This window comes from Dermacentor andersoni, chromosome 11 (assembly GCF_023375885.2).
Source record: "Dermacentor andersoni chromosome 11, qqDerAnde1_hic_scaffold, whole genome shotgun sequence".
Classification (NCBI taxonomy): Eukaryota; Metazoa; Arthropoda; class Arachnida; order Ixodida; family Ixodidae; genus Dermacentor; species Dermacentor andersoni.
The window spans coordinates 13,322,340-13,345,527 of NC_092824.1; the positions used below are offsets into that span (position 1 = coordinate 13,322,340).

The 23,188-nt window shown below is 50.5% G+C and overlaps 2 protein-coding genes and 1 pseudogene across 2 annotated transcripts in view; 1 reads left to right on the forward strand and 2 right to left on the reverse strand.

The window, feature by feature from the left end:
• The window catches only part of LOC126517910 (arylsulfatase B-like), a 307,571-nt gene that overhangs the window by 81,886 nt on the left and 202,497 nt on the right, over nt 1-23,188 (reverse strand). The window lies entirely within an intron of this gene.
• LOC140214147 (uncharacterized) lies at nt 13,499-18,545 on the forward strand. Its single transcript, XM_072285506.1, has 2 exons — nt 13,499-14,317; nt 18,492-18,545. The coding sequence occupies exons 1-2, from the start codon at nt 13,499-13,501 to the stop codon at nt 18,543-18,545; spliced, it is 873 nt and encodes a 290-aa protein (XP_072141607.1).
• On the reverse strand, nt 18,734-20,396 carry LOC140214148 (uncharacterized; annotated as a pseudogene).

The following is a 23,188-nucleotide window of genomic DNA, read 5'->3' on the forward strand; positions in this document are numbered from 1 at the left end:
CGCGTAGAAGGCGTTTAAAGTTGTGGGAACGATATCTTGTACCGTCTTTACATCGTTCATTTCCGCATATGTAAGCTTATCTTCAGCCATGATAAACAAATAAATCGGCAAGTGGTCGCTGATATCACAATTCAGGACACCAGTTGTAAACTTTCGGAATGTATGTTTGTAATAAAGAGGTCGATGAGTGTCTATGTGTGGGATGTAACACGCGTTGCCGTATCTGTTAAGATAGCGTGACCAGATGACTCTACTGCTGAACAGAATGTTTCTTTAATGCAGGAAGATTTTAAGATATCAATGTTTAGGTCTCCACCAAGAATTAGTTTCGCGTTTTTCGAATTAACATAATTTAGAAGCTTTTCAAGGTATCCAATGAAATGTTGAATTTGTGCCTCCGGTGGCCGATACATGAGAGTGAAAATATATTCGCGCGATAATAATGTCAAACATTCTATGTCCTTGGATATAATGGAAAACTCGACATCTATTTCACATTCTAGCTCACGTTTCACGAGAACTTCTAAACCGCCACCTTGCTTATGCAGCCTATTAAGAAAGAAGCTTTGATAACCTTCGCGGTTGAAAATTTCAGTATTTGCAGAACACCATGTCTCTGTAACCGTAATCACGTCGAAATTGAAAACAAATTCAGCTAAGAAAACTGACAGTTCATCCTCCTTGTTTCTCAGGGACCGCACATTCAGGTGAAAGCAGGTAAAATGTTTTTTTTTTAGAATAGTGAAATGCATTATTAACGTATTCTGGGGACACAGCCATTGCAAAAGCATTGAATAACAGAAAAAAATATGTGCAGTCGACGCAAACTAGTTAATGCTTTCTATTTCACGCTCACTGCGAATGTGCACAATCGGTGACGTTTCATCTTTTCTGGCCAAAATCTTGCCGCTGCTTGACCAAACAAATCGCCAGTTTTTCACTCTCTTTTGCGCAAGCGCCATGCCGAGAAGATGCTTCAGCGTTGGACAAAGGTGCTCGTTAACATGCAGTGCTGAACCAGGGGACAAACGCAGTTCCTGAGTTGACAGGCGTGACTTTTTTGCTTTCTGTAGGATTGAATCACGCTTGGTACGGCTCTTAAACTGCACAATTATGTTTGGGGTGGCATCAGCATTCCTTGTAGGCACACGATGGCACACTTCAATGTCTGTTTCCACGATAGGTTCATTCAAGACCACACCGAATTTGTGCAACATCTTAGGAAGGCTTTCACTTTCAGTCAAAGGTACACCTTTTATCTCGAGATTGCGGTTTCTTGAGTACTGCTCAGACATAGTAAGACGGTTTTCAAGTTGACCGACTTGCTTTGATAGCGTTGAGCAATCGCTTGCAAGTTTAGTGTTAATTGCCTTGAGCTCCTTGTTTTCTTTCGCGATTTCATTTTTTTCCTGCTTGACCTTTTCGAGTTCGGCATGACAGAAGTCAAGACTTGCCTTCAGCTCTCTCAGTTCTTTTCTGACTTCGCGCTCCAATTTAGATTTGAAATCTGACCTTTTCTTCCTGAGCTCCTCACGAAATTTGGCGGAATCAGCCATAACATGCACAATACAAGAGAACGTACAAGCACTGGTATCGGCAGCAGTTAAGGCAGATATTAGAGTGTTTTCTGTAGTAATTGTAGAAAATAATTATAACCTGCAAATATACAAAGTAGCTTCAGAAGGTTGTCGAGCTGCCCCCGCGGCTGCCAAGTGGTTGCGGATCGGAGATGCAGGCCTTTGTGTAGCTTGTTCTTCCACCTGGTGGGCGTGACGTCACTGACAGTCACACGTAGTCACTGCAGGTGAGCCTTGCACTTGCTGATATCACGGCGTGCCGTAAGCAGCTGTTGAAACAGTGGTCCAAGCTGCAAATATACAAAGTAGCTTCAGAAGGTTGTCGAGCTGCCCCCGCTGCTGCCAAGTCCTGTCCTGTTTCTTCAGTCCTGTTTTTTCACAATGTCTCCTTCCCGCACACCATCGTTTCTGTTGCAGCCAATCAGACATGTCTTCCCATCCTAAATTTTGGACAGTGCCCACAAGTACTTCCTCGAGGCATGTCTCTTGCCACATTGTCACCGACGCACGAGTGCCACATTTCCACTCTATCTGTTGCGCCGTCTTCGAACAATGCTCATTCTGCGCCTTCTGCATCAGCCCCGACCGACGACTTTACAAAGATGATTGCACCGGACCTCTCAACCCAACAGGCCACAGCGCTCCGTGACCTCCTCTAGTTCTACTTCGACATTTTCGACCTGAACGATCGCCCTTTGTGTCAAACTACGGTCGTGAAGCATCGTATAAATACCGGTGATGCAGCACCTGTTCGCCGACGCCCATACCGGGTGTCGCGCTCTGAGCGACAAGTTATCCAGAGCGAGGTTGACAAGATGCTTGCCAAAGGGATTATTGAACACTCTTCCAGCCCGTGGGCGTCTCCTATTGTTCTCGTCAAAAAGAAGGATAACAGCTGGCGATTCTGCGTTGACTATCGTCATCTAAACACGATCACCAAAAAAGATGTATATCCACTTCGCCGCATTGACGATGCTCTGGATATTGGCAAATTGCCGTGGATGAAATGGACCGTGAAAAGACCGCATTTGTCACACCAGACGGCCTATATCAGTTCCGGGTAATGCCTTTTGGATTGTGCAATGCCCCGGCGGCCTTTGAAAGGATGATGGACATGCTCTTGCGTGGTTTGAAATGGTCCATCTGTTTGTGCTACTTGGATGACGTCACCGTATTCTCTTCAACTTTTGCAACTCATCTTGAAAGACTTTCATCTGTTCTTTCTGTTTTTCGTACCGCTGGCTTGCAGGTCAACTTCTTCAAGTGCCACTTCGGTCACCGCCCAATAACCATGCTCGGACACCTCGTCGATTCATCAGGCATTCGCCTCGACCTCGCTAAAGTTATTGCTGTGCAGAATTTCCCCGTGCCAACTTGTGCGAAGGATGGTCGCAGCTTTATTGGCCTTTGCTCGTACTTCCGCAGGTTTGTGGAAAATTTCGCCCATGTTGCCCGTCCGCTGACTGACCTCCTGAAGAAAGACGTTCCTTTCTTTTGGGGCTCTGAACAAGCGTCTGCTTTCTCGCAGCTGATCACGCTGCTCACCACAGCTCCTGTTCTCGCCCATCTTGACGCCACCGCTCCGACAGAAATCCGCACTGACGCCAGTGGCTACGGCATCGGCGCAGTTTTAGCTGAACGCCAATGTGGGCACGACCGCGTTATCGCCTACGCTAGCCGCCTCCTCTCTCCAGCAGAGCGAAATTACTCGATTAGTGAGCGTGAGTCTCGCTACAAATCGAAAACCTAAGACCGATCTCCCTAACATCATGCCTTTGCAAGATGTACGAGAGAGTGGGCACGATAAAGCTACAACACTACATAGAGGATCACGAATTATACCGCCACAGTATGTTCGGATTCAGGGCGAAGCTGTCGCCCCAAGACGTACTATTACAGATCAAGGAAGAAGTCTTAAGCAACGTTACCAGGGACGGAGAGAACGTGATAATGACATTGGACATTGAAGGAGCCTTTGACAATGTGAGCCACGGAGCCATCCTAGCGGGCCTGTACTACCTAAACTGCGGCAGCAGGGTTTTCGGCTACGTCAAAGCTTTCCTCTCTAACAGAACAGCTACGATAGGGCTAGGAGAACTCCGCTCGGAGAAGTTCCATACCCCCAACAAAGGAACCCCCCAGGGATCGGTCATTTCACCAGCGCTATTTAACATAGCAATGATCGGCCTAGCGAAACAACTCAGAGGTCGAGAGCATACACCATGCCATGTACGCCGACGACATAACCATTTGGACCAACACGGGCTCACTCAAGGAAAAAGAAGAAAGACTACAAGAGGCTGCGACCTGCGTAGAGAACTACACGAGGGCAAGAGGGCTAGCCTGCTCCACCGAGAAATCTGAGCTGCTCAGAGTCTGGAGAGGGAAACAGAATCGCACTATCCCGACTGGCGACGAGCTTAAGCTTGGCGTCTACCTCGAGGGAAAACTAATACCAGAGAAAACGCTCATAAGAATTTTGGGCATGTGGATACAGTCGAATCAACGCTGCTCACGCATCCTCGCGCTACTTAAGACATCAACTCCACAAGTTGCTCGCATGATAACGTGCATCTCCCACAGATGCTCAGGCATGCGAGAGAAAGACACGCTAAAGCTGCTTAGGAGTCTGGTGATCAGCCGGGTTACCTACAGTCTCCCTTACTGCAACCCAATCAGGAGCAAGGTTCAGCAGATAGACGCGATCATACGCAAGGCATACAAAACCGCGCTCCACCTACCACAGTGCTCATCCACGGAGAAGCCCTTGGCACTAGGACTTCATAACACTTTCGAAGAACTTAGAGAGGCACAACATGGGGGGGGGGGGGAACCCAAAGAACCGCGACTATCCCGGACAAAATACGAAACACAATCAAGGTGGCTTCCATTCCCAAGAACATGGACCCCAACCTACACGAAGAACGCAGGAAGGCGAGAGCCGAATACTTCCGAAAGTCACTAGCTTCCCAGGCAACAACGGTATACGTGGACGCAGCCACATACACCAGAAGGGCGAGACAGACCAACCCCAACGCAGCAGCGGTGATGATAAACTCGGACATGCGAGAAATCGTCAGCGCGTCTCTACGGGACGGCACGGTGGTCGAGGCTGAAGAAGTGGCCGTCGCTCTAGCGGCAGCGGAGGGCTATCGAACTAGACGGTCTTTAACTATACTAACCGACTCCCAAACAGCATGCCGAAACTACAAGTTAGGCGGTATAGGTCACAGAGCGCTCCGCATACTCCGCTCTGAATGAAGATCACCACACACAAGACCCAGAAAAAGAACAACCAATTAGACACACGATAGTGCGGACACCGGGTCACACGGACGTGGAGGGCAACCATAAGGTCGACAGGGTAGCTCGAGGATACACTGCATACCGAGCAACCTCCGCCAATGACCTCGAGGAAACCGAGCCAGTCCCCAGAGAATACTCGGCTATCCTAAACCACTATAAGGGCAGCAGGAAGCGGTACCCCCCGCCACATAGCTCTCTCACTCGAGAGGACTCCGTAGCTTGGAGGCTGCTGCAGACGGGTTAAAATCCGAACCTAAACACACTCAGTAAAATACAACCCACACAGTACACTGACAAATGTCCATGGTGCCAGGAAACAGCCACGCTCTACCATATAACGTGGGCCTGCCAGAAAACAAATGCGGCACCAATAATACCAAACCCGAGTGCGGAGCAATGGGAAGGAATGCTCTCCAGCGACCGTCAGGACGTCCAAGTAGGGCTGATCCGACGGGCCCAGCTGGCAGCGGCGTCCAACAGAGCCTTGGACTAGGGGCAGACGACCATTGCTAAGATGGAAGACACCATCTTTGCATCAAATTCATGAAATTTTTCTAGAGTTCAATAAACATATATGGTCGACCATTTACAAATATAACCGACCACCACGCCCTTTGTTGGCTTTCCTCCCTCAAGGATTCCACCGGACGCCTCGGTCGCTGGGCCCTACGGCTGCAGGAATACACATACACTGTGGTCGACAAGTCTGGTCGTCTACATCAGCACGCCGACTGCCTGTCTCGTAATCCCGTCGATGTACCGGACGGTTTAGTGGATGTCGCACCGATCTGTGTTCTTTCGTTCTCTGCCATGCAAGACATTGGCGCTGAGTCGACGCGATGAGTCGTTACACCCAATTATCGAACGCCTGCTCTCTGATCCGTCTGACCCATCCCTTCACATGTTCGTACTACAAAATGGCATCATGTATCGCCGCAACATGCACCCCGACGGGCCCGAGCTCCTAACAGTCATTCCGTCTCATCTTCGATCGATTGTATTGCAGCAACTGCACGACGTTCCCACCGCTGGACACGTTGGCGTCACGCAGACCTATGACGGAATACGGCGACGGTTTTTCTGGCCCCGTCTCAACCGCTCCGTCCGGCGCTATGATGCCGCGTGTGAGTCGTGTCAACGCCGGAAAAGACCAGCTGTGCCTCCTGCCGGACTGCTGCAGCCTTTGGATATACCGGCCGACCCTTTTTTTCGCGTTGACGTTGATCTTCTCGGACCATTCCCTATATCAAATGACGGAAATAGGTGGATTGCCATCGCTACCGACTATACGACTCGCTATGCCATTACTAGAGCCCTACCCACAAGCTCCGCTGCAGACGTCGCTGTTTTCTTGCTTCACGACGTTATCATGCACCACGGTGCACCTCGTCAACTTCTCACCGATCGCGGCAGATACTTTCTTGCCAAAGTCATAGACGACCTACTTCGATCATGTGCTACTAAACAGACTTACTACCGCTTAACATCCTCTGACTAACGGTCTTACCGAACGCCTGAATCGCACATTAACTGACATGCTAGCAATGTTTGTTTACTCCGATCATCGCGACCGGGACACTGCTCTACCATTCGTCACGTTCGCCTACAATTCCTCGCGCCATGACGCAGCTGGCTATTCCCCCTTCAAGCTCCTCTTCGGCTGTGAGTGGACTTTGCCTTTCGAGACTCTCCTTTCGACCACACTCGACTCGCCGACAGAGTACACTCGGGATGTCATAGCCACAGCGACCCAAGCATGCCAGATTGCCCGCATTCATCTTTCTGCTTGACAGACACGCCAGAAGTGCCGTTACAACGAGCGCCATCACGACGAGCACTACGAACCAGGTGCCCTAGTGCTAGTTTGGTATCCCACTCGGCGTGTTGGTCTTTCGGAAAAATTCCTCTCGCGATACTATGGCCCTTACCGCATCTTTCGCCAGGTGACCCCTGTCACATATGAAGTGTCTCCGCAGGATGCCACGGTGCCTTCACCTCTCTCTGACATCATTCACGTCAGGCGTCTCAAACCTTATCTTTCTCAGACCAATGAGCTGCACCAATAAGGTGCTTTTTCCGACGGGGGTAAAGTCACAGTCGTTAATGTGGGAAGAAGAGTACGATGCTGGTGGCCTGGGAGACGACGAAGAAGAGTTAAGTTCTATCGCTGCTCTACGCTTGTTGGCTCAGCCATTAAAAGCCATCTGTAAATAGACGCACGCTCCTTCCTTCCCGTATTAATAACTTCGCGAAGCCAAGTATCGGTAATAACAGTAATTTGAGGGTCGTGTTGAAGCAACAGTATTTCTAAGGAATCTGCTTTATTTACAATACTTCTAGCATTAATATTTAATAATCGTAGTTGCTTATTCCTTGTAGGCTCATTGTTTCACGATTACGTTTGCCGAGAGCGACTAACTGCAACCTGTACCCGTTAGTTTTGCGATTCGTACCAAAAGAAAACATGCCTGTCTACTTTGAGCTCGTCGTGTATAAGTGACACCTTCTTTCCTTGAAGTTTATTGTTTCTTGCACTTTCCCACAGAAGCTTGCGCTTCTTTAAAGTAGATTGCGAGTAGTCGTTTTGGATGAAAATACTAGTTCCCTTCAGTTTTTTTTTTTTTTTTTTTTTGCATTTTGCAGTATTTCTTTCTTTTCATTAAAATTCTGAAGATACAGAACTACCGGTCGCTTGTCACCTTGCTTTCCTAATCTGCGAATCCGACCGACAGAATCACACTGTACATTCAATTTTTCATTAAATATATCCTTAACAACTTTATCTTTGAATGCATTTTCTGTCTCATTTGGAATTTCAGGTATCCCATGAATGATCAGATTTGATCGTTGGCTTCGTCCCTCAAGGTTTGTTAGCTTTTTAGCCTGGAAGCTCATCAAGTGCTCAATAGACTGTAAACTATGGGTGTTCGTTACTGGGGTATCAATTGTTTGCATGATTTGCGTCTGCATTTTGTTAAGCGTGCTGTAAACTTCCAAAATCGGCCCCTCAGTTTTCAAGAAATGCGTTTGCAGTTCTTGTATACCGTTACGAAGAGCAACTATAAAAAGTTTAAGGGGGTGTCATAACGTTATTGTAATGGCTCTGTATATTCGACAATGTCGTTTTAGAGCGCAGCACTTTCGCGCCCGTTCCTCCGTTTCGCGGCGCCACCGTCCCTCGTCGTAACCAAGGTCCACATCCGCGCGCTGCTCTAGCTGGATTATCAAGGGGTTTTAAGCTGGGTGCGCTTCTGTTGCCATCTATCGCGCAAGGCGCGAGTCTTGCTCTCCCTTTGTTCTCCAAGGCCGGATCACGTGTTCTCGCCTATCTACTTACCCTCTTGCTCCGCGCAGCGGCGTTGCGGTGACTCTCGCTGTAAAGCCCCTTGAAATATTTGAAAGTAGTGACACTCTCCTCCTCACGGCGCTTTCCTCCTCGATTCTCCTCGTCCGCCGGCTGCGCACGGCACGCTTTTCCTCCTGGGCTCCCGCGGACGGGCCGCAGGATTCTATGGAGGCGTGTTATTTTGGGCCAGTTGCGCGCCCCAGTGGGGTTGAAAATTTTCAGAAATGCTAATAACCCCATCGATAATGCTGGAGGCAACGTTTATGAGGAGGTTTTTTTTTTTTTTTTACTAATGCCGTATGAACGGGGTATACCGATGTAAAGGGAGCTTTGAGGCGAGTTCTATACTCCAGACAATTTTTCTGCCACATGATCAGATGCTTTACTTCGTGCGTCTGATCTAGTATTGCTTGTGACACATCGCTTTGTGTGTGGCTTATTAAGCGAAAACCTTAGACCTCTGTTTCAAGGTCCCGTTGTGAGCTACAGAAAATATCACGTGCCCGAAGAAAGGCGGGAGCGAACCCAAACATGTGCAGCCGCGCATAGGAGATGATTAATGATTAGCAAAGTAATGATTGATTAGTGGTTGGATTAAGATGAATTGGGGTGTATTAAAGAGGGCTAAGATGGAATAAAGCTGATGGAAGTGGATTAAGGTGCATAAAGGAGGACAAGGTTGGATTAAGGTCGATGAAGGTGGCTTTGTGTGGATGAAGGTGCGCTGAGATGCATTAAGGACGGTTATAGTGGATTAGGGTGGATTAAAGTCCATGAAGAAGGATGAGGGTGGATTAAGAAGGATTAAGGAGGATTATGGCGGGCTAAAGTGAATTAGAGTGAATGAAGGAGGACAAGGGTGGACTAAGGTAGATGAATGTCGATTAAGGCGAATTAAGGACGATTATAGTGGATTAGGGTGGCGTGCCAGCCACTCGTGCCTCGTGTAGACGCGAGCGTCTACGTCATCTCTCGTGCGACGCCGATGCTACTGCCGCTACAGAGGGCTCCCCCCCCCTAGAGAGGAGGAAAGTTCGACGAACGATGGAAAGTCCACGTGACGCGGCGTGTCTTGGCGTTGGTCTGGGGTGTCACGTGCGCAGGCGGCGGCGGCGAAGGATGCAGCAGGGTGGCGTCGCATATTGGTGGAGCTGATGGCGCGGGTGCTTCGATGTAGGCGGGTTTGAGACGTTCCAGCGCAATCGTGTCGGATCGGCCGTTGACACACACAACAAAAGTCGTCGGACGACGCTCTAGAACACAATATGGCCCGGAGTAGTGTGGTTGAAAAGGCTTCAGCACGGTACAGTTACGCACGAAAACGTGGGTAGCAGAGGTGAGTGCGGGAGAAACGTACGGGGACCTTGCTTCTTGTGAACGTTTAGGCGCGGGGCGTATCTGGCTGAAGAAAGCTTGCAGTTCGGCGACGTATTCGGCAGGTGATGGCATAGGCGCTTTGGGGGTGGCGACAAAGAAATCGCACGGAAGGTTTAGGTGAGTGCCGTAAACTAGCTCAGCACAGGAGCAACCTAGGTCGCTCTTGCGTGCGGCTCTGATGCCAAGTAAAACGAGAGGCAAATGTAGGACCCACTTCTCCGGCGATTCATGTGCCATAAGGGAGGCCTTGAGAAACCGGTGAAAACGTTCAACTAGTCCATTGTACTGCGGGTGGTAAGCAGTCGTGCGAAAACGTGTCGTTCCGAGTAGTTTGAGTAGCTCGTTGAAGAGCGCTGAGTCAAACTGCCGACCGCGATCTGTGATTATTGTGGATGGGCAGCCGAACCTTGCGATCCACGTAGACACGAAAGCTGCTGCAACATTGGGCGCTGAGATGTCAGATATAGGTGTAGCTTTGGGCCACCGTGTATAACGGTCGATGCATGTCAGTATGTAGCAGTAACCTTGCGAAGGTGGGAAAGGGCCGACTAGGTCCAGGTGTACGGTGTCAAAACGAGCATCCGGTGGACGAAAAGACTTGGGAGGCGGAATAGGGTGACGCTGGATCTTCGAACGTTGACACGACAAACAGCAGCGAACCCAATCGCGAACTTGCGCGTTTAGCCGATGCCAAACGAAACGACTGGAAAGAAGCTTCTGTGTCGCGCGTATGCCAGGGTGTGACAGGTTGTGTACGGTTTCGAATACACGTCTGCGAAGGATACCAGAATGTATGGTCTAGGTGTGTCGTTAGAAGTGTCGCAGACGGCGGACGTACCATCTGGGGTCACAACGACGTCTTCCAATTTCACGGACGTTGACGAATTCCGGAGTGTACGAAGTTCAGTGTCGTCATGCTGTTGACTGGCGAGTAAGTCGGCCTCGATGATGAAAGGTTCCGATGTCAACGTGCAAACGACATTGACACGACTCAGAACGTCGGCTGGAACGTTGTCGGTGCCCTTGATGAGGCGGAACATTGTTGTAAACTCGGAGATGTAGGAAAGGTGTCGAATCTCGCGGGGCGAGTAACAGGACGCCGAACTATTCGTTGCGTGCACAAGGGGCTTGTGGTCAGTGAAGACAGTGAATGCACGGCCTTCGAGGAAATGGCGAAAATGCTTGATAGCCAGGTAAACAGCGAGTAATTCACGGCCGAACACGCTGTAGCGGGACTGCGTAGGCTTCAGTTTCTTGGAGAAAAAAGCGAGTGGATGCCACGCATTGTCGATGAATTGCTGCAGAACGGCACCCACGGCGGTGTTTGAAGCGTCGGTCGTAATGGCACTGGGTGCGTCGGGCTTTGGGTGTCCAAGCAGCGTGGCGTCGGCGAGGGCACACTTGACTCTTGTGAAAGCGTCGGTGGCCTCTTCAGTCCACTGAAGCACTTGTTTGCGTTTGTTTACCAGGAGAGCGTCTAGCGGAGCCATAAGTCGTGCGCACTCGGGAATGAATCGGCGGTAGAAATTGACGAATCCGAGAAATTGGCGAAGCTTGGTGTGTGTGGTCGGTCGGGGAAGATTTTCGATGACGCGAATCTTGGACGGCAGAGGTCGAATGCCGTTAGCGTTGACGATATGACCGACGAACTCGAGTTCTGGTTGACCGAATTCACTCTTGGCGGCGTTGATGACAATTCCTTTACTGGCAAGGCGTGAAAACAACAACCGCAAGTGGTGAAGATGTTCTTCTGCCGAAGAGCTTGCGACGACAAGATCGTCAATGTATGCAAAAACGAAAGGCAAACCTCGGATGACGGAAATGATGAAACGCTGAAAGGATTGGCCCGCGTTCCGTAAGCCGAAAAGCACGCGGAGAAATTCGAAAAGGCCGAAGGGTGTGGTGAATGCGGTTTTGGGAATGTCTGCTTCAGCGACCGGTAGTTGATGGTAGGCGCGAACGAGATCGATCTTAGAAAAGATCGTCGCACCGTGCAACGCTACCGTGAAGTCCTGAATGTTCGGTAGAGGGTAGCGATAAGGAACTGGGGGGGGGGGGGGGGGGGGGGGCGACGTTGTTTAGTGCCCGGTAATCGCCGCATGGGCGCCAGTCTCCCGTCATCTTAGGCACCATGTGAAGTGGTGATGCCCAGTTACTAGAGGAAGGGCGGATGATGCCAAGTTGCAGCATGTGTTCGAACTCCGCGCGAGCGATCTTGAGTTTCTCCGGGGACAAACGCCGGGGTCGGAAATAGACCGGTGGGCGGGAGGTGACTGTAAGGTCGCTCTGATTGTTCGTGTTCTTAAGTGTCACGAATCGGCCACGTGCTGTGTGTATAGAGAGGGGGTTCACTCACCCCCCCCCCCCCCCCCATGTCAGCGGGGCAACCGTTTCTGTATTATGTGGGGTCACGGACCGCGCGGTGTTGGGTGACGCGTCGCGGCGGGCGCTAGGAGGGCGAGTGCCGATTCCGGGAGGTCGGTATTGTGCGCAGGGCGTTGGCAGTCCGCCGACGGTCACACAAGTACACACAGACCGGCCTTGAAAGGGACCGCTTTACACGGTATCGTGGGCCTGGCGCCCGAGTGCCTGACTAATTGGAGGCGCCGGCGAGGTTAAGAAGGGCTTAGCAAACTTGACCACGTGCCGCATATACGGAGAAGGAATCTATTCTTCTACGCGTCCGGAACGCAATCGCCAGCCTTGTTGTTGGGTGCGACTGCCTGTGTGGTGTCGAAGGCCAGCTTACAGTGCACGCTGTAGGGATGCGGTGCACACGTGAAGAGTGCATTCGGACGGCGGCGTCTTGTAAACGCGCACTCGGAGAACTTTGTCTTGTAGAGAATAAGTTTGAAGGACAAGGAGGGCCATCCGTCTCCCACACGGCCAAACTTTGAGTACAGCGGCACTACGTGGTGTCGATGCCCCTGCTTCCGAGACATTTGCGGCCTAGACGCCGTTGGGATTTGAGGCGGTCTAGCGATAACTTGTTCGGGCCTGGCGTGTTTTGCTGAGCCCGTCACTAACTACGTACAAACGAGAGGGCAACGGAGTTTTGGCGAAGAAGGAAAAGAGCTTTGTTTTTCAATATGTTTATTTTTAAGAGTAAGCCCATCCCTGTGGGTTGTGGCTTAACAAACGGTTGACTCTGATTGGCAACTGAACCTGTGGGACGGGCCAACGGCCCTACCACCTTTTTTTCTTTGTATATTTGGGCTATAAAAATCGGGACGACATGCTGTCCCTCAGGCTTGGCTGAAATCAGGATTGCTGATAGATCAGTGAGCCTCCGTACCATGTACGTTAAAACGAGTCTGGGCTCTAACAGTCATTGAGACCGTCGAAGAGTGAGACTGCGTTTCTCAATTGTTGAAGTTTTTAATGTATTTGTTTTACCTGCCATGTATATAGAAAAGTTCAACTATAAATATTTCTTGTACATCTGACCTCATCGCTTCCTGCCTGCGTCTGATCAACAACTGCCGATCATCGCCCGAGAAGCTTCAAGTTCCAACGGTGAAGCGAGGACAGAGAACGAACGAAACCTTACTGGCGCAGCACGACAGGATCGGCAAACCCCACAACGAGCAACGAGCAGCGAGCCAGACGCAAGGCATCGGAGGGCCACCAGCCAATTCCGCAATAGTTGCAATTCATCTGGACGAGGACGTCAGGCGGCGCCCCCAGCAGCAACGGGTGAGCGGGATTCCTTGCGTTTCGTCTAGGTTGGCATGGCTGTTGTTCAGTGAGGTTAATGGTGTTCACGCGCAGAACAGCAAATTTGATTGAGGCTGACGTAAACATTGATACGGCATCTGAACAAAGAGAGGGTCAGAGACGGCAGGAACTACAACGCGTCGGAGAGACCGAGTCTGAGACGTCGGATACTGAAATGGATAGTGAGACGCAAGGCGCTTCGCAGGCTCCGAGCACGACAGATCCAGAGGCCATGGCGGTGAGACGCCTGGAGCTGGAGCTGGAAAAGGTGCGCCTACAGCTAGAGTGCGAGCGCATTGCTCTACGGAGAGTGGAGCTTGAGCAGTCGGGCAGGCCGCCTTCGGTGTCGGAAGGAAGCGATCTCCGCCGTGCTAGCACGGATGGAATATCACAATGTGCTAAAGTGCTTAAGGCATACCGGTTGCCGTGTGACGCTGACGTTCCGATATGGTTTGATGAGGTTGAAAAGTTGTTTTCATCTTTTCAAGTACCAGAACACAGCCGCGTACATTTGATCATGCCTGCGCTGACCGAGCGGGTCCGTTATCTGTTGCGTAGCCTGAATGATGAGGAATGTACAGATTACGAGACTGTAAAGAAGGCAGTACTAGATGAACTTAAGCTCACGCCAGCTGAATACTTGGGGAGGTTTGAAAAGGCATCGAAACGAAAGGAGGAAACTTGGGCTCAGTTCGCGTCTCGCGCTAGAACTTATTTGGCCTATTACCTTCAATCTCGCAATGCAAACACAAAAGAAGCTATGACGGAGCTTATGGTCGCTGACCGTATGAAAGCCAGTCTAAGCTCAGAAGCCCTGGAATATGTTCTTTTGCGGGAGGGCGAAGAGTGGTTTAAGCCAGTGGAGGTGGCAAAGGTGCTGGAGACTTTCGAGCAAGCTAAAGGGAAAGGACGAGCAACTAAGCCAGCCGCAACAGCCTCATTGACGCAGCAAGCAAAACTAGCTAGCCCGCAGAGGACAAATTTAAAATGCCACGTGTGTCATATACAGGGACACCTAGCCAGTGACTGCCCAAAAACTTCAAATAAAGAACAACAGGGGAAGGCACCGACTGTGCAAAAACAAAGGGTACAGAAGGTTGCTGTTGTGAGTGAAGAACCTCCACCAGAGCAAGAAAGGGTGCTTAGCGCTAGAGTAGAAATCTTGGCTCAAAATGCTAGCTCAGGGAGGTCAAAGCTGGACCTTATCCCTATCATGTGCGGGGATATAGCAACGGAAGCTGTATTGGACACAGGTAGTGAGATAACGGTCGTCCGTAAAAGCATGCTGCTCGTCGTTTTACAGGAGCCATCGGGAACAGTAAGACTCGAGTCGGCATTCGGAAAGACCATTCGAGCTAACCTAGCTACGCTGCCCGTAGGCATGCATCGCCCGGTGGCTGTGATACAACCGCAGAGGATCGATCTGGTGTGTGCAGTTACAGACGAACTTGCAAAGGGGGTTGACTGCCTGTTGTCAAAGGAAGATTGGGAACTACTGCAGGCGCAGGAAAAAGACGAGTTTGGACGAGAAAATATTCCGCGGGTAGCCAATTCCGTGGGAGTCCGATCAGTCGAAATAGTCGATAACACTGAGCCAGACTGCGGTCTAAGTTGCGAAGAAACGACAGACAACATCCCTGCATTGCAAGAGAATAGTTTGATACAAGATGTCACTGGGGCGCCCAGTCAGCGGGAGGAATTTCGAGCGGCTCAGCTTGCCGATGAAAGCCTAAAAAGGGCCGGGAATGATGCGGGAAACTACAAAGCTGGCATGTTCGTGTCAGACGGACTTTTGTACCATTGGGATTCTCCAGCGGGAGTCAAAGTCAGACAACTGGTCCTACCAGAAGAAAGACGCAGTGAGGTAGTCCCGCTCCGATCCCTGACAGCGAGGGACACATGCGAGGCTTTACTGAAAAATTTCAGTCGTACTGGAGTGCCGGAAACGATCTGCTCAGACCAAGGTACTAACTTTAAATCTCAACTGACACGGTTAATGTTAGAAAAACTGGGCTGTTCACCCAGGTTCTCCACTGCCGAACATCCTGAGAGTAACGGAGTGGTTGAGAGATAGAACAGAGTCCTCAAAAATATGTTGCATCATGTAATGAAGCGGGACCAAAGAAACTGGGACAAGCTCATCCCATTTGTTCTGTGGGCGTATCGCTTGCAAATAAATGACAGAAAGACTTCGGTAGTGGACGCTAACCGATTCAGGCCGTACTACGCTGGAGTGAATCATGCGGGGGTAGTGTTCGAGGAAGACGGAGAATTTGGTCAGGTGGAATACGCGCCGCAAGCTGTATGCACTTCAGCGAGCGAGCACGCAATAACTGAAGACAAGCTAGCTCAGTTGGGGTCTGATGCGCGCACGGAAATCGAGGCGGTATTTGAGAAACATCGCTGCGTCTTTGACGGAAAGCCTGGGAGGGTGCAAGTAGGGCGGCACCGCATCGAGCTGGAGGAAGGATGTAAACCAAAGAGGACGTTTCCTTACAGAGTTCCTCAACTATTAAAGGAAGAGTTGCGAAGTCTGTTGAGGCTTTCCGGGTATTATCGGGACTATGTCTCAAACTACGCTGACGTGGCGAGCCCGCTTACAGCTTTGACAAGGCGAAGGGTTTCTAATTCAATTCCAGGGTCGGAAGATGCGCAGTGTGCGTTCGAAAGTCAAAAATTAGCTCTCTGTCAGGCTGTCGCCATGAACACTCCTGAGCCTCATCAGCCGTACTGGCTATTCACTGATGCGTCTGCGACGGCGGCCGGTGCCTGTTTAGCTCAAATGTCAGCGGACGGAAAAGAAAAGGCAATCGCTTTTGCTAGCCATCGCTTTAACCCGACACAGGCGCGCTGGTCGACTATAGAGAGAGAAGCCTTTGCTATTATTTGGGCACTCAAGAAATTCGACTACTGCCTTTTCGGAGCAGTGGTGAATGTTGTCTCTGATCATAACCCATTGTCATATTTGACAACCAGCACCCCGCAGGGGGCCAAGCTGGCAAGATGGGCGCTTTCACTACAGCGCTACAATGTAACGGTGCGTCACCGGAAAGGAACATGTAACGCCAATGCTGATGCATTATCAAGGCTCTCGAATCGTTCATGGGAGCCAATCGAGTAAAGAGCAGAAAAGAAAGGATAGACAAAAACAGCCATGCCAGCTGGGACAGGCGTGAATGTTCCCGTTCACCCGAAGGACGTGTGCGTGGGACAGTTCAGCCTTGATGGAACTTTTTGTGGTTGTTGTCGTCCATGTGTGTGAGGGTTATAAGACTGTGGACATACTATATATGTATATAACCTGCATATGTCATTTTTCTGCTGTTGTGCCGTGCAGTGCGTTGGAGTGTTACTGTACATACATGAGTATTTTATTTGCATGCTCACTGCCATGAATGTGTTGATCTTTCGCCCTTTCCTTTTATCGCTGTGAGAAAATTGTTTTTTTTTTCGTGGTCCGTTCAGTTCATTTTCCTGTTCCTTACGGCCTCCGCAGCACCCGTGTTGGGCAGCACATGTCAATTTTCTTTGACGGAACTTTCAGAGCCTAAATTCTAGGATACAGCGCCCTTTGGCTCTTGTAGTATAGCTGGGAACATTGTGAGCCCAGTATACTCTTTAGGAGGGACGTGTAAGGTCGCTCTGATTGTTCGTGTTCTTAAGTGTCACAAATCGGCCACGTGCTGTGTGATAGAGAGGGGCTTCACTCCCCCCCCCCTCCATGTCAGCGGGGCAACCGTTTCTGTATTATGTGGGGTCACGGACCGCGCGGTGTTGGGTGACGCGTCGCGGCGGGCGCTAGGAGGGCGAGTGCCGATTCCGGGAGGTCGGTATTGTGCGCAGGGCGTTGGCAGTCCGCCGACGGTCACACAAGTACACACAGACCGGCCTTGAAAGGGACCGCTTTACACGGTATCGTGGGCCTGGCGCCCGAGTGCCTGACTAATTGGAGGCGCCGGCGAGGTTAAGAAGGGCTTAGCAAACTTGACCCCGTGCCGCATATACGGAGAAGGAATCTATTCTTCTACGCGTCCGGAACGCAATCGCCAGCCTTGTTGTTGGCTGCGACTGCCTGTGTGGTGTCGAAGGCCAGCTTACAGTGCACGCTGTAGGGATGCGGTGCACACGTGAAGAGTGCATTCGGACGGCGGCGTCTTGTAAACGCGCACTCGGAGAACTTTGTCTTGTAGACAATAAGTTTGAAGGACAAGGAGGGCCATCCGTCTCCCACACGGCCAAACTTTGAGTACAGCGGCACTACGTGGTGTCGATGCCCCTGCTTCCGAGACATTTGCGGCCTAGACGCCGTTGGGATTTGAGGCGGTCTAGCGATAACTTGTTCGGGCCTGGCGTGTTTTGCTGAGCCCGTCACTAACTACGTAGAAACGAGAGGGCAACGGAGTTTTGGGGAAGAAGGAAAACAGCTTTGTTTTTCAATATGTTTATTTTTTAGAGTAAGCCCATCCCTGTGGGTTGTGGCTTAACAAACCGTTGACTCTGATTGGCAACTGAACCTGTGGGACGGGCCAACGGCCCTACCGCCTTTTTTTCTTTGTATATTTGGGCTATAAAAATCGGGACGACATGCTGTCCCTCAGGCTTGGCTGAAATCAGGATTGCTGATAGATCAGTGAGCCTCCGTACCATGTACGTTAAACGAGTCTGGGCTCTAACAGTCATTGAGACCGTCGAAGAGTGAGCCTGCGTTTCTCAATTGTTCAAGTTTGTAATGTATTTGTTTTACCTGTCATGTATATAGAAAAGTTCAACTATAAATATTTCTTGTACATCTGACCTCATCGCTTCCTGCCTGCGTTTGATCAACAACTGCCGATCATCGTCCGAGAAGCTTCAAGTTCCAACGGTGAAGCGAGGACAGAGAACGAACGAAACCTTACTGTGACAATGTGATGGCACAGATCATGTTGCACCGGTTGCGTCCAGTCCGGCAGGCGCGTCAAAGTGGGAAACTCGCTTAGGAGCGCGGCGAAAGGTTCGTCCAACATGGCAGAAATAGGCGCTATGGGCGATGTGCCTGATGATGGGACGCCGGGAACGGATAGCTGGGTCACGGAGTCGATGAGACGGCGTCGTTGGATGTCCACAAGGAGTCCGTAGTTATGCAAGAAGTCTGCTCAAATGACTGCATGACGGACGTCTGCAACCAGGAAAATCCAGCGGAGCGCTCATCGAAGGCCAAGGTTCAGCATGGCGGAGCGTGACGAGAAAACTGGAATCCTGGTGCCGTTGACGGCTTGCAAAAACGACACAGGTGTCGTTTTTCGGTCGGAGTGCTAGGCGCGGAGAATGCTGACCTCATCGCCTGTGTCGACTAAGAATCGTTGTCCCGTAACTCTGTCCGTCACGTAGAAAAGGCGACTTGTGTGTTGGGCCGGACCACTCGTCGCCGTTAGAGGTCGGCCGGCCTGTTTCCCTGCCAAGCGCAGGGACGCCGACAGTGACGAGTTTCGTTTCCAAAACGGTGGTGGTAGTAGCAAACGCCAGGCGTGCTAGTTGAGGCTTCATTGCGGGTGCCCGTGCGTCTTGATCTGCTGGAACTACGGCTGCGTGGGCGACGAGATGTGCGGCGATGTTCCACTACACGGATGATGCGTTCCAGGCGCTCACACAAGGAGTCGAGCGGAGATTGCACTGCGGAAGAGCAGGGAAGAGTTTGCAGAGCGGTTGTATTGTCACCCGGAGACGGTGACGTGGCTGCGATGGTTGGGGTGGCTACTCCCATGACTTTGTCGGCCAAAGCGGCAAGTCCGGTAAGTCCATGGTAGAGGCTGTCGCAAAGACCATCTGCACGTTAGCCGGGAGTCGTTGCAAAAACAATTCGCGCAACAGCGTGTCGTCGATGGATCTCGTGTTGTTTCCGAGCAGCTGGCTCATTCGGCGAAGAAGTTGACTAGGGCGTCGGTCGCCGAGTTCTTCGGTGGACAGAAGCTGCTGGATGCGAGAACGGTGTGAAGCTGCTGTGCGCTGTAGCAGTGCTGCCTTGAGATTGTCATAGAGGGCGGCAGACAATGGGGAGTTCAACAAATCTGCTACCTCGTCAATGGCGGCGGGCGAGAGCGCTGCGACGGCGCAATGGAACTTCGAGGCTTGAGAGCGGATACCAGCGACTTGAAATTGCGCTTCGGCCTCAAGAAACCACGCCGAAGGATGCTGGTCCCAGTACTGTGGGAGGCGGACAGCGATGGCGGAACAGGAGGGCTCACCGCGTTCCTCGGAAGGGTTCTGGCCTTGAGCTCTCGTAGCGTTGGTCTGGTCCATGGTCGTCTCTACCACAGGAGCGTATGGCAGTATCACGTCCGCGGTCACCAAACTGTGGCGACGAGCAACCACGTACACCGGTAAAGTCTCGGGCTCTCGCAGGAGAGGAAGAACCGACACTCGATCTCTTAGCGTAGTATTCTTTTAATAATCTCCTTCGGAACGCTAGCCCGTGCCCGAGCGTGCCAGCCGCTCGTGCCTCGTGTAGACGCGAGCGTCTACGTCATCTCTCGTGCGACGCCGATGCTGCTGCCGCTACACACTCTAATCAACATTAACCCTCCCTAAACCACCTTATGTCAATCACTAATGATTCATTAATTAACTTGGATAATCATTCTCTTATACAGGGGTGGACATGATTTGGGTCACCTCTGGCCTTCCTTGGGTCACGTGATACTTGCAGTTTACAACGCGACCCTGAAACATAGAGATCTAAAAGCTTCCGGCGTAAAACTTCAAAAAAAAAAACTCAATGTTGATTAGCTAACGCTCATCACCTGCAATACCACGGGTGTACTTGCCACTAATTTTTTCAGGGTGCAAAGCAGAATCTATAATGCTGCACTTCCGACTGAATAACAACACTTAGCGACGTGCGAGGGGAATATTAACCATACTGAGGACAACCGCAAAAGCGCTGGTGAGCAGGCCGGAAGAATGAGAAAAAAAAAATGCAGCATTACGGGATGCTTTGCTATGAGCTATAAGAAAGACGCCTCAGCTCGCACACAAAGCTGTTCTTTATCGGAACAAAGTTCTTTCGGCCAATTTTATGCAGCCACTGCTTCTTGCGCAAGCCGTCACGCTGTCCTAGTGGTATCATAAAAACGGCATAACCATCTTCAGGCTTCTTGCTCCAGTTATATGCGCAACAGCCCGGCATAGCGCTAGCACATAGAGCAAGAAACACGGCGTACAACGTTCGCTACGCCGAGCTAAAGCGCCGAGCCAGCCGTGCTCAGGAGGAAAATGGCGCGAACGAAAAAGAAAAACACAAGCAAAACTCAAGATCCGCGCGTTTCCAAGGACAACGGCAGGGAGACCAATCGTCGTGCAGAAAAACGGGGGAAAACTGGTTGCCTCGGGGGGGGGAACACGCAAGGGGCGAGGAGGAGGCGATGAGGTCGCGCGGCGGCGGCAGAGTTCCAAAGAGTTCGCTACTTTCAAATTATCAAGGGACTTTATCTCGCTGCTACCGTCCACTCCGCCCCTCTACATCCATTCTCCCGCTGTCGCAGCACTGCCGCTGTGCCGGAGGCAGGCGCTCCTTGCCGGCTCGCGCGTGATCAACGGCTCTCCACTCCTCCGTCCCCGCGTCGCGTGGCTGTACGACTGTCAGCCGTCTCTCTCGCTTCCCCGTTTGCGGGGCGCGTTTCTCAGTGGCATTTTTCGCCCCTGGCACTGCTTGCGCCTGGCTGTCCTTCTCCCACCTCCACTCTTGCCCTATACCTCCCTTTACATGGTGCAGTGCCGTTGCGGTGACTCGAAAGACAGTTATAGCGTTTCGTCCCCTTACTTCTAATTCCCACCCCAACCTTGTGCGCCCACATTGAGGCCTGTCTGTGAGTGAATGAGTGTGTGACATCTACTGAATACCACTGTTCTACACTCGTTTCCTCATCCCACCTCAGAAGAAAAATTACATATTATTTGCTAATCGCCACACCCCCACCTCTCCGGGGCGGGGACCCACTATAAGATGGCGCCCTGACGCGTCGCCAGAGTGCCGGCTAGATAGCGGCAAATCGCGGTGTGTGCTGCCTAATCTGAAACGCAGAACGGCCTCCGTTCGGCACTGCGTGTTCTGTTTGCGGTTGCCTGTTGTTGAAATAAGGCAGCAGCTGCGCTCACAGGTCGCATTACCAAGAAGCGTAATCGTGGGTCAATATTTCTATTTAATCTATGATAATAAATGCGACACACAAAAAAGCAGGAAGGCCGCACAGGACAACTGCCAAAATGATTGGGCTGCAACTCACCCTCCTCTCGACATTCCTGAAGGTCGTTTTCACGAACATATATAGATTAAGTTGTGATTACACAATAAAATTGCACTGCCTCTCGCCATATATATAAATTCAACAGTTTTGGTATTTGATGATCGAATAATTTCATGCCATAAGGCACGCTGATGTAGGACACGCCTGATTACAATACTTTATAATCCCTCGCCTTTTGGTTAAATATAGCAAGCTAAATTATTTTCCAATACAATTACGCTGTTCCCCAAACCTGGGCAATATAGAAAAAGCGGAACTCGAAATTGGTATGGTGGAAACTGCCCAGCGCCAACTTTCTTCAGAATACCAGCATTTATGGCTCATTCCGTCGACCGTCTGCTACAGATGTTCGCGGCGAGCTACGAAGGAGAATCTCTACTGCCTAAACAGGGAATACGTTATAAACAAAAAGCATATTGTTACACGAAGGACGAGTGAGTAAGAAGAGCAACTAGTTACAGGTTATATATACAACACCGGTTGCAGCGCTGAGCGGTTAGATTCACAGCGCGAACCCAGTTTATTGTTCCTCCTCTTTTTCTTGAGTGATGGCACCCATGCGCCTCCTTCAAACAATCAACTACCACACGCGTGTATCATAATCCCCCGGTGGCAGAATCGACGTCCCGGAGCGTGTAAATGTCATCACTGGGAGGGTGATACTGCTTCAGTCGTGTAACCTTCACGATATCACTGGACTAGGAAGCAGATGGGGCGTCAAGGGCGATCTCGTAGGTGACGGGAGTCATGGCACGAAGCACTCGGTATGGGCATGTGTAACGAGACAGCAGTTTTTTTGATAGGCCGTGCTGACGCGACGGAGACCATAGAAGCAGCAAACCAGGCGGGAAGGGCACATCTCGGTGTCGCCGGTCGTACAAACGCCTTTGACTCGCTTGGGATTTCAAAGTCAAAGTAAAGGTCCAGTTTATTTACATCGCCAAAAAATTAATGATGCGGGTAGGCCCGGGCAAAAAGTGAGCACAATCACTTGAGAGACGCCCGAGCTCCCCTGTACAAGGCATAGAGCGAAAACGCAAAGTGTAAAAGACATAGTAACGTTCTGGCTATTTAACAAGGGCAAAAACATCTCGTATATACATGAGTTTGTGAACAAAGCATAAGAACAGAAAAAAACACAGCATAATAGTAAAAAAATAGAAACACAGAATATTGATCGCAGCAAGATAAAATTACACAGGATACATCGCAGCAAGATAAGAAAAAAAAAACACTTGAACGCAGCTTTCACAAAGAAGATATTAGTGAATTAATGCACTTCTCATGTCATCTAGTGAACATGTTTAAGGAATTATACCCCTTGACAATAATTTCTTAAAAACAGTGCGCAGGCTGTGTCGTAGCATCTGTTGCCCGTACATTGTACGGGAGAAGGGAATGTGCCAAATTTCTTTCTTGCGAAAGGAGTATTCTGAAATATTTGGACTGAGGCAGGGTGATTCAAGAAAACTAAGCTGGTTATTTTGGATACAACGCTTATATTTTAGTGCTAAGTAATATTCGTACACGGTATTAATCGACAAAATTTGGTAACGAGCAAACAGTTCCTGAGTGTGAGCAAG

Bases quoted from the DNA above. Each gene is read 5' to 3' on its own strand.
- LOC140214147 (XM_072285506.1), top strand. From the start codon at position 13,499: ATGGATAGTGAGACGCAAGGCGCTTCGCAGGCTCCGAGCACGACAGAT. The intron at 14,318-18,491 runs GTGTGTCATATA...GTCTGCAACCAG, and splicing joins GGACAAATTTAAAATGCCAC to GAAAATCCAGCGGAGCGCTC.